The sequence below is a fragment of the Cottoperca gobio genome, chromosome 3 (assembly GCF_900634415.1).
Source record: "Cottoperca gobio chromosome 3, fCotGob3.1, whole genome shotgun sequence".
In the NCBI taxonomy this organism is placed as follows: Eukaryota; Metazoa; Chordata; class Actinopteri; order Perciformes; family Bovichtidae; genus Cottoperca; species Cottoperca gobio.
The window spans coordinates 14,202,069-14,213,530 of NC_041357.1; the positions used below are offsets into that span (position 1 = coordinate 14,202,069).

General features: G+C 38.4%; 1 protein-coding gene across 1 annotated transcript; it reads left to right on the forward strand.

Moving 5' to 3' along the window:
• The first annotated feature begins 5,153 nt into the window (after positions 1–5,153).
• Positions 5,154–11,407, forward strand: atic (5-aminoimidazole-4-carboxamide ribonucleotide formyltransferase/IMP cyclohydrolase). The gene is made up of 14 exons (XM_029428600.1): positions 5,154–5,347; positions 5,537–5,663; positions 5,794–5,937; positions 6,877–6,965; positions 7,056–7,207; positions 8,250–8,406; positions 8,746–8,871; positions 8,967–9,160; positions 9,250–9,339; positions 9,438–9,563; positions 9,845–9,937; positions 10,023–10,205; positions 10,722–10,877; positions 11,043–11,407. The coding sequence occupies exons 1-14, from the start codon at positions 5,329–5,331 to the stop codon at positions 11,160–11,162; spliced, it is 1,776 nt and encodes a 591-aa protein (XP_029284460.1). The 5' UTR covers positions 5,154–5,328; the 3' UTR covers positions 11,163–11,407.
• Positions 11,408–11,462: the final 55 nt, after the last annotated feature.

Below are 11,462 nucleotides of genomic sequence, written 5' to 3' on the forward strand. Positions count from 1 at the left end.
ACAGACATCCAGGAAACACTGCTTTGATTTCCTGGGTTCTACAGAGACATTACACTGGGACACGTCTGTGTTTGTGGTCACTAGAGAAGACAATTTCCAAACGCAAACACACACAAATGACACAAGTATACTGTATCTTTAAGTACTGTACATTTCATAGCATGCCGGGAAAAAAAGGTTCTCATTTCCTCCCTAAATGTAGCTGTTTTCATGCAAATCACCTTCTGGCCACCTTGTCTTTGCTCAGTCAACTGAGAACCGGAGCTCCACCCAGTGAACACACATGACTCCATGAATGAAGGATGCAAAGTGAGACAAATTAACTGTTATGCGTTCAGACAACGTGAGAATAAACAGCCTCCCCTGCACCATGAAGACACAAAAAAAAGAGTTTAACAAGCTGTGTGATGTTGTGACTGAAGCTCAGAAACATCTGCTGCTCCAGATGTTTTTTTGGGGCAAATACTTTGCAGAACATCTCATGTATTTACTTTTGTGCATTTGATGTGTAAATATTGATGTTTTTTGTTTGTTATTGATGATGTTTCTTCACTTAGATGTAAATTAACTTAATTTATTTGATCGCAAAGATGAATCATACATGTATTTATCTGAAACTTGTTTGTGGTGTAACTGTGAAATAAAGAAATGACAACAAAAAAGAAAAAAGAACTTGATCAATGTTCCTGATTAGTATGTCCCATCAAATGTTAATAAAATGGATAAAAACAAAAAAAGAATAGTGATAAGAGTAACTTTTTATGGGAACAGGATCTAACGGGCAGCCAGTAATGAGACATTAGATCAAAGCCAACTGTCCCCAAGGTCAGAGTTGAATGAGGATATTGAAATGCTTCTCTAATGTAAGATGAAGAAGAAAATAACAAACACGTTTTGAGTTGAAAGCTAATGTCACATGTAGCAGGTATGTTTACCATTTTCAGAAATGTCAACCTGCTAGTGCTGCTAAAGTTAAAGGTTGTGGTGATCCATCCCATATATCAGTGGTTCCAAACATAGGGGTAGGGACCCCAGTGGGGGGGTCGCAACGCCTTATTGATTTATGGGGTATAAGACAACTTAAAAAAAAAATACAGTATATCTCTGGATTCCATTCATTTCTGTGAAGAAAACTAAATTAATTAGTTATTTTTTAATTTTGGATTATTGTTTCAATTATGAAAGTGCTCATAGAACAATGAGAAAATATTAGGAAGAAGAAAACACGAAATATATTAAGTAAGTTTGATTGTATTATTTAAAGTTCCTAAAAATGAGGAAAACTGATCTCTGGTGCAAATAATCTGCTCAAAAGTCATCCAAATCGCTCATTTTACTAAAACCTCCTGCAGTTATTACTTTCTAATTTTTTGTTTATCAGTTGATCTGTGCTGTTATTGTTATGCATTGAATATCATATGAAATACGTCACTTAAAGTTAGTCAGGGGCCATCCGTTTACTCAATGATAGAAAAGGGGTCCTTAAGGAAACAGGTTGCGGACCACTGCCTTAGATGTTGAGACATTTCAGTCTGGACCAAAGTGGTGCACCGACGAACCGACATTGCGATTAAACATCTCATTAAAACAAACTTGTGATCAAAATAAAGAAATATCTCAAAGGTCTACTTAAATCTCACTCACAGGAAAACTAGTCATGTTTTCATTAACAATCCGACATAATGGAGAAGAAAAACTTTGTTGTGTTCAAATCTCCTTCGACTGCTTCCTGCTCGTTCACAGCCACCGCGCTGCCTCTGGTACCAAAGCAAAAGCAATTCTCAGTTCACACTTTTAATTTATTACCAAAGCTCTCAGATATTAATTACTCGGTGGAGTTTACTGATAGCCAAATAATTAAGTTAATGAAGAGGAAGTAAAGCAATCAAAAGCCTGATGGTGATGTCACACAGGCCCATTTTAATTTCCAAGAGCAACAGCATGATGAGTGTGTGTAACTGCGACGGGGGAGTTTTAATGGCCACCCATGTAAGGGTTGTGATTAAAGAGCAGATTGGAGGACATGCAGTGTGGTGTCATTTAGCCCCTTCTCAGACCACAGTCACATGTTTATATAGTGATTAAATGCATTCTTAACTGGCTGGCTGGACACACACTCACACCCCTCTTGTGATCATTGAGCTCCCTCAATGATCGGAAGTGCCTTTAAACACTGATGGGACTTTTAGTGGAGACTAAACGGGCAGAATCTCATGTGCTCAAAAACAATAAGCATCTCAGTGTTATCAAGTATAAAATAGAGGTTTCAGAAAGGATTCAAAAAACACATTATGTCATCAAAGAAATGAGTCTCTACAACAGAAGTGGAGACTTTATTCAGGATGTATGGCTTCTGTAAATATTACATTTTATAGGTTTATTGTGAATGCAGCTCTCACATTTAGGTTTCTTTATTGGGTCATATATTATGCTTGTGATTGTCCCACCGATATTACTTACAGCTGAATGGCCACCGAACTATGGCAATAAGTCAAGACCCTTTTAAAAACTGCATTGGTATCTATGAGAGACCTTTACTGGTTTAGTTAGATGACTCTGTTTTCTGAAGGTTTGGGCAAATATGATGATGTGCTGTTATTTGAGTGTATATGTAGGCTACGCAATTATTTATAAGCAATATCACCAACATTATTCTTTCTTTGTGTTTCTGTCTTTTTCCATGTAAACAATATTATACAGTTCTTGAACAGTTTAATGCAAATACATATATCTGTGTAGCCCAAAATCACAGATTTGCATGCTTAAACGCTTGTTGTTTAATCTGGTGGATCATATTCTCTGACCTAAACAGGGATGTTGTGGTGCATGCTTAATTTTGATAGCTGTTCCCAAACAAGGCGCCAAACAAATACTTATTTAAATATGGTCAGATAAGATTCTGTGACACAAATTCACACAATTCAATGAAAAAGACCAAATATTGCCAGGTGTTATCTGTTATATTTGGAGTCACACTTTTTGGTTAAAAACTCTCAAAATGTGTGATCCTGTTTAAGGACTATGGTGGAGCAATGTTTGGTAACAGTTAATTAGAATAAAGCCTCCAATAAAGAACGTTTTCAGTGGCAGCCCAGCTGAAATTTCTATTGACAGGTTGTTTAAAAAATTTTTTAAATCCTCTTTAATTAGTTGCAGTTTAATATCTAACCATGCAGTAATTTGAGGCTTGAGGTCTGATGTAGCAGCAATAAACACCCTGTTCAATTCATCACATTAACACTTTCACTTCCATGTTTAACTTAAAGGACTTTGAAGGAGTTTTCATTGAACTTTTTAGACTTGATTTAATAGGGGCGAGTAGAATACATAACAAGCTTGCAGACTGAACCTCTATCAAACTGCAGCTTTTAATTTGGCTGATGAAAAATCAGGCGAATCAATAGGAGCTCATTTAGTTGTGTGACTTGTCAGCTGCATGACAAATGCCATTTGGCCTGTTTTATGACACAGGCCCTTCTGACACAGTACAAAAAATCACAGCTAATTGATAAGGCAGTGCAGCAATATATGGAGGTCATTGATTCCGTTTCTCTTCTAATTTAATCTGAATACACCAGTCATGTTGATTAAAAATTCCCTGCGTAAATTACAGTTACTGCTTATAATGCTGTCAGTTTTCTCAACAGCAAGCCCAACTAAAGTGCTGACGGCCTTCCTGCCTCTTTCCCTTTTAACCAATAATGCATAGTGAAGCCTGTGTCTTTCTATTAAAATGTTTCACTGTCTGTTGAATCACTCAGCTCGCCCCTGAGATGTCAGCTGAGCCCCTCAAACACAGAGCGGTTACCAGAAACTCCCATTTTCATAGTTAGACAAATAAATAGGCCTCTTTTTTTTTGCTTTGTTGGATCATAAATCAGGCAGCCCTTAAATATATTTACACCCTGTAGTTTAATCAATCAGTAAAATGTCGGGCTCATTACGTAAATATGAACAGATTGTGCGATCTTTTAACGTAATCACACGTATTGGTGCAGGTTTCCCCGGGCCCTGTCCTGTCACTTAACTAATGGGCGACTAAAGGAGTGAGTGACGGGGACCAATAAATTCACATCTGTCCGACTTAAAACGCTGTTCCAAAGCAGGGAAAATGCACCGTTTTTTGGCAATAAAGTTTATTGAAAAGGCGTGGCATGTAGCCTATTCATGAGCGTCATTTATTGTTGCAGGAAATGTATGTTCCAGGTGTTTTACCAATTACAGCTGACATAGCGGATGATGTTCGTAGCCCTGCTTGGTGTCAATGTAACCTTCAGTTGTGCTGATGAGCAAAAAGATTTAACCAACAAAAGAAAACATTAAAACTGGAGTATGGATTCTTGGATTTTATGCTAGATCAATTTAATCTGAAAATAAATTATACATAAAGTCTTCTGATAAAAATAAGGGTTTAATTATCTTGAGCTTTGTTCATAGTGATAAATACGAGAACCAATCAGATAATCATTTATAACATATGCACACAACTTAGTATACAGGAGTAAAACATTTATCAGTCTCAAGTTCCAGAGGTCCATGCCTGCCCTCTTGTGGCAAAATAAAAGAAGAAACCTCACCTGATTTGACTCTTAATATATTTTATTAATGCAGAGGATGACTATGATCCATATGCAACTTTTATTTTGTATAAGGCTTCCTCAATGAAATGACATACAAATACATAGCTGCTGCAAAATATATATTCATAATTCCAGTTTTAGATATTTACAATTTCATATGAACTACCTATATATATATGTATATATATATAATATCAAGACAATATATAATAATAGAAAATATCCAGAAAGTGTATATATTTATATATATATATATATATATAAATATATATGTATATAGAAAATATCCAGAAAGTGTATATATATTAATATATATATATATATATATATATATATATATATATATATTAATATATATATATATATATATATATATATAATATATATATATATATATATATATATATATATATATATATATATATATATATATATATATATATATATATATATATATATATATTAATATATATACACTTTCTGGATATTTTCTTTTTGCGGATGAAAATGCGCATTTTCTGCGCCGTGTTGCTCTTTTGGGTGCGCTTGTGTGTTAGGGGCGGCCCGACCTCAGCAGGGCGGGTCTTTCTAGTTTTGAAGCACATGATGAAGCAATGAAAAGCTTGTAGTTTTGTCTCAGCCTCCACAATCGTTATTTTGCAAAGTTTGCTGGTTAAATTGAGTGAAGACTGAGCAAAAAGCCTCTTTGCATCGACTCAGACTGCAGACTGAAACTGTGACTGTAAGCATGGCCTCCTCAGAGCTTGGTAAGAGTTTCTCCTTCAGACTTAATGAATTTTAAAGTTTTGATCTGCGACATGCAGGGTGCTAGCTCTCTGGCTAACATTAGCCAACGTGGGCATCTTTAGCTCGCTAAAATATACTTTTACTTCTGTTTTGTGTTCGTCAACATGCATAGAGATGTTTGTTGAGTCTCGTTGTATCTGTCCTCATAGCACTTTTGAGTGTGTCAGACAAAACTGGACTGGTGGACTTTGCCAAAAGGCTGGTGGATGTTGGACTGTCTCTGGTCGCCTCAGGTGGCACAGCCAAAGCCCTGCGTGATGCTGGCCTGGCTGTCAGGTGGGTGCTGAAGTAGTCCTTAAATTAAAAGTTACCCCCAGTGTCTTGCCCCCCCCCCCCCCCCAATTCACAAAATAGAGCAGATATGTGTGGTCCTCAATAACCTGTCAGTGCCTCTGCTGTGTGTCAGGGATGTGTCTGAGCTGACTGGACATCCAGAGATGCTGGGGGGCCGAGTGAAGACGTTGCATCCAGCTGTGCATGGAGGCATCCTGGCCAGGAAAACCCCCACTGACACTGCGGACATGGAGAAGCTGGGCTACAGCCTGGTCAGGTGAGGGAAGCAGGCAAAGAAGTCTCAAATGCATAAACGTACAACATTTTTATATTTTAAAATAGCCTCAGTGTTTTATGATCATATTGTAGATCTTTACTGGGGGGGAAAACTGCATTAGAATAATTCCTACAAAGCCTGGTTGAAAGAGCATGCATGACCTGTGGCTGTTCACAAGCTAATGTGGTTACAGTTTAAACTTGTGTTGTCCCGTTAGGAGACTCGTGGAGTTCATTCAGCTGCTGCTTTATTGGAAAAGTGCTGCTCCTGCTGTAAGCTCATCTGGTGACTCTGATTTGTTAAGGACAAGAAGAAGAAGAATGTGATTTTAGATCAGAGATGTCACAGTTTGTTCATCCAGAAAAAAAAAGAACAAGCTCACGCTGTCGGGTTGGTGATCACTAGCAGCAAGATATTTAGTCGAGGAAATCCTTTATCGCAGTGTTGCATAAACGCCAGTGATACAAGTATAATTGTACCAGAGAAACATGGACCACGATGTTGAAAAATGTCAGTTTAAAGTCCAAAACTGCCAGCACAAACTAGTTGTGCTGAATGTCCTAGTCAATCTTTAATCAATTATATAATCAACAGTTCTAAAGGTCAATTTAATCATTTGATTCATCTATTAAGAAGAAAAAGCAGAATATATTTATGCTTTTAGCAAATGTGAGGATTTGCTGTTTTCCTCAGTTTCATAAAACTGTAAATATAAAAATATGTTATTCATGGTGAAAGTCTTGCCTATCACTTTAAGGAATAGTCTACAGCTGCACTTTTCTAATATTGGGCCTGAATATGGTAGAAATGAGAAATGTCACCCTGAATAGTCTTGTTGTTCATGATCTGTGTGTGTGTTGCAGTAATGTAGTTGTGTAGTAGTAACGATGATGATCTTTATGAAGAGTATGACATTCATTTTGTTTTGCTCTTTTTAAGAGTGGTGGTGTGCAACCTCTACCCATTTGTGAAGACCGTGTCTAACCCGAGTGTGACAGTTGAAGATGCTGTGGAGCAGATAGATATCGGTGTGTGTGTGTGTGTGTCTCTCACATGGCATTAAAAAAAAACAGATTTATTAGCATGGGCATTAAAAAAAAAACCTTGTGTCTTCCCAGGTGGTGTGACTCTGTTGAGAGCAGCGGCCAAGAATCATGCTCGGGTCACTATCGTGTGCGACCCTGCTGACTATTCGCTGGTTGCCAAGGAGATGGAGAGTTCAGGAGACAAAGATACGGCCCTGGAAACCCGCAGAACTCTGGCCCTCAAAGTAACATGACTTTTCTTCTTTCCCCACCATTTTAACATGTATATGAACTGAATTTGTACAACACTAGCATGTTGGGAAGACTTTTCTTTTTGTCTGAACACTTTTTGGAGCAGATTTAGGAACTACAACACATTTCCTCTTTTCTTTTGGATATGTTAATAAAAGCTATTCTGACATTGTTGGGAGACAGAAATGTCCCGAGTGAGGTACAAGGGTTAAGGGCTTTTTAATCGTTTCAGTATTTTCTTTAAATGGTGTGTTTGCTTGTTTTCTGTAATCTGAGTATCTTTGGGTTTTGGACTGTTGTGACAAAATAAGGTGTTTGAATATATTGCAACTTTGGCGTTTTGGGGAAATCATGATCAGCATTTTTTCACTATTTTCTGATATTTTAAAGACCAAATGATTAATTGAGGCAATAATCAGCAGATTAGATGATAGTGAAAATAATCTCATAACGATCTTTATTCTTAAAATGAGCTCTCTTAAACCGATCAGCATCCCTTGATCCTCTAATCAAATCTACCCCCGCTCTGTGTTCAGACTTGTTCCAGTCTAATCTCAAGTGTTTGGCTTAATAATGAATGAGCAGGTATTAAAAGTCATGATTGTGTAATAGTAAATTCTTATGAAGCAGGCTCCTGAGGTAGATGTGTAATGTTGATCATGTCACTCATTTTTAGAAAACTCTTCCTTTTTATTGTCATTTATTTCTCGGTACTAATTTTAGGTTGTTTGTTTGCTTAGAGATGAGGGTCAGTGCAAGTCAAAGTCCAGTGTAGGTTTAGTATCACAAGTGTTGAAATGTGTGTGTAGGTTTAACATGACGAACTGATGGATCAATAGATGAATGGATCTATTTAAGCTCAGAAAGTTGTGTTGCTTCTCTTTGGGATAGCTACAGAAACAGTCTTGACAAAATAGTCCAGAGCTTGCGTTCAATTATTGTGATTAAATTGTAAATGCCTTGAGGTTTATAACCCTGGCTTTGGTACACATTAGAAGAATTTAATTAAATGATTTAATGTTCTTTGCTCTTCAGGCCTTCACACGCACGGCGCAGTATGACGAGGCCATATCCGACTACTTTCGTGGACAGTACAGCCGCGGTGTTTCACAGCTGCCTCTGCGCTACGGCATGAACCCTCACCAAGCACCCGCCCAACTCTACACCCTGCGCTCAGCTCTCCCCCTCAAAGGTAGAGAAGACTCATCATAACGGTCTCCACTGACCTAAAGCTGTCATTGTCAGTTTGTCTTTAAATTAGTAGTTTGGAAAAACACACTTATTTGCTTACTGGTGAGTTATATGATAAAATAGTATAATATTACTTTCTTTATGACCTACTACACTGTGACTTTAATGACTTTTCTTTAATGTCTAAACTGACCATGTCAGATAACAGCTGATAAATAAATGGTAGGATAGAGAGATGATTCAGTTACGTGAGGTATGAATTGTTGTTAATTTCCATAGAAATGCAGAAAACTACAAATAATTTATCCTTAAGCATCAATGATTTTGCCCCCTCTCTCAGTGGTCAACGGTTCCCCCGGCTTCATTAACCTGTGTGATGCTCTGAACGCCTGGCAGCTGGTCAGAGAGTTAAAGAGCACTCTCGGCATGGCTGCTGCCACCTCCTTCAAACATGTCAGCCCTGCCGGTATGAAGAAGAGACGTGCAGAAACACTCAACAATATAGAAATGGAATTCAGTGTCTTAAACTGGAAATGACTCTTTTTCACGTTTCTTCTGAAGGAGCTGCAGTAGGAGTTCCTCTGACTGAGGAAGAAGCCAAAGTGTGCATGGTGCATGACATGCTGAAGGATCTCACCCCGCTGGCCACGGCCTACGCAAGGGCGAGAGGCTCAGACAGAATGTCTTCTTTTGGAGACTTCATTGCTCTGTCCGATGTTTGTGACGTTCCCACCGCCAAGATTATATCAAGAGAGGTAACGTTATGTAAAAATATCGGCTGGCTTTAGTTTGTTTTGCTGCAACATTGCTTTGTTTAACCGTGATTCGCTTTGTGTGCTCGCAGGTGTCGGATGGAATCATTGCTCCTGGTTATAACGAGGAGGCACTCAAGATCCTCTCCAAAAAGAAGAATGGCAACTACTGTGTGCTTCAGGTGACGGATCTTTATCAACATCAGTTAGTTTAAAAAAAGGATCATTTGAATCGGAGTTAGGTTAATGCTCTGATTAACGAAGCGTGTCTTTGTGCCAGATGGATCCAGACTACGAGCCTGACGAGGCGGAGGTGAGAGTGCTGTTTGGTCTCTATCTCAAACAAAAGAGGAATGGTAGGACTATCGATAAGGAGTTCTTCAGCAACGTTGTTTCCAAGGGCTCGGTGAGTTACTGTAATTACGTCCTCGCCCTGCTTTGGCTTTTAAAAATAAAAAAATAAATATATATATATATATATATATATATATATATATATATATATATATATATATATTATAATTATATATATATATATATATATATATATATATATATTATAATTATATATATATATATATATATATATATATATATATATAATTATAATTATAATTATTTAATTGTTGACACAATCTTATCTAAATGACACGTGTTCACCCTTATGATTATGTCTGTGTCCACAAGCTCTCCGAGGAAGCTGTGCGTGACCTCGCTGTGGCCACCATCGCTGTCAAGTACACTCAGTCCAACTCTGTCTGCTACGCTAAAGATGGACAGGTAAGAACAGGCGGCTAAAAGCAGCAGAGACTAATCTGGACCAGACGTAAGTTTTCCTCCCTAATGTTTTCTCTGCGTTTTACAGGTTGTTGGCATTGGAGCGGGTCAGCAGTCTCGTATCCACTGCACACGCCTGGCAGGTGACAAAGCTGACAACTGGTGGCTGAGACACCACCCCCGTGTCCTGAACATGAAGTTTTGCAGTGGTGTCAAGCGAGCGGAGATCGCCAACGCTATCGACCAGTATGTCAGCGACACCATTGGAGAGGTACAGCGGGGGGGTAACACACACTTTTAAGATAAAGTAGTTGTATGAATTTTGTTGGATAAAAATACCTGCAATGATTCTTTTCTTACATAAACTCTCACAGCAAGAGCAAGAGGTATGTGCTATCCTGTTGACTGCTGCAGTGGATCTAGAACATTGACTGTAATGATGGATTATGTTTTGCCTGATTGTGTGCAATACTTTTTTATTTTTTATTCTAATTTGCCACCAACTAACACATTTTAATCCTGTTTTTATTTTACAATTTGTTTTTATACAATGGAGGTAATCGAGTAGTGTAATGTTATTCATGTCGGTGACTGGTCATTCTGATCAGGTTGGCTACCGCTCCAAACAGCTACAGTAAGTTGGCTATGGCTACATTAGATGTCCCTTGAATAGATCTGTTTTAATTTGTTCCCACAGTGGCCGTCGAGTACACGCAGTCAACCTCTAAAGTTTGAGACGTTGAGAATACATAACAAGTCCTGTATTGTGTGTATTTTGTGCTGACAGGGCCCAGACATGGCAGCTTGGAAGTCTAAGTTTGAAGAGGTGCCCGAGCCTCTGTCGGAGGCTGACAAGAAGAGCTGGATCAGCTCCCTGCAGGCCGTGGCTGTCAGCTCTGATGCCTTCTTCCCCTTCAGAGATAACATAGATCGTGCCAAACGGGTAAATATAACACATTTCACAAAAGCATTGGTTCATTACAGTATGCACTTAATTAGGAAATGGCCTGCAGACACCTGCTGAAATCTTGTCTTTTGGACTATTGTCTCTGTAAAGTGTACTTTCCAACCATCTTTGCTAATGTTTCTTCCCTCTGTGTGTCTTCAGAGTGGCGTTGAGTACATCGCAGCTCCAGCGGGCTCTGCTGCTGACCAGATTGTGATTAATGCCTGCAATGACCAAGGCATCACTCTGGTGCACACCAACCTGCGGCTCTTCCACCACTGAGCAGCTCAGCGCAACTCAACTTACGGTTTTGCATCATTAGTCTAAATATTTTCCTAACATTGCTGATACTCACATTCCTACCCCTGTCTTGCTGAAGTGTAGAGGTTGTAAATGCACAGTTTGTAACACTAACATTAACTGCATTCCTTACTTGTCATTCTAACATTGGAGAGATGCAGTGTAAATGTTCATTGTAGGTCAGTCACTTGTCGGTGTGAAATAAACTTAATGACAGTTAACGAGTATTTTGTCTGATGTATTGTATGGTGAACTGTGATGAATTGTGTATGCTAGCATTGT

Coding starts and splice junctions, on each gene's coding strand:
- atic (XM_029428600.1), top strand. Junction 5,938..6,876: donor CTGGGCTACAGCCTGGTCAG/GTGAGGGAAGCA, acceptor GCTCTTTTTAAG/AGTGGTGGTGTGCAACCTCT. Junction 8,407..8,745: donor CTCAGCTCTCCCCCTCAAAG/GTAGAGAAGACT, acceptor CCCCTCTCTCAG/TGGTCAACGGTTCCCCCGGC.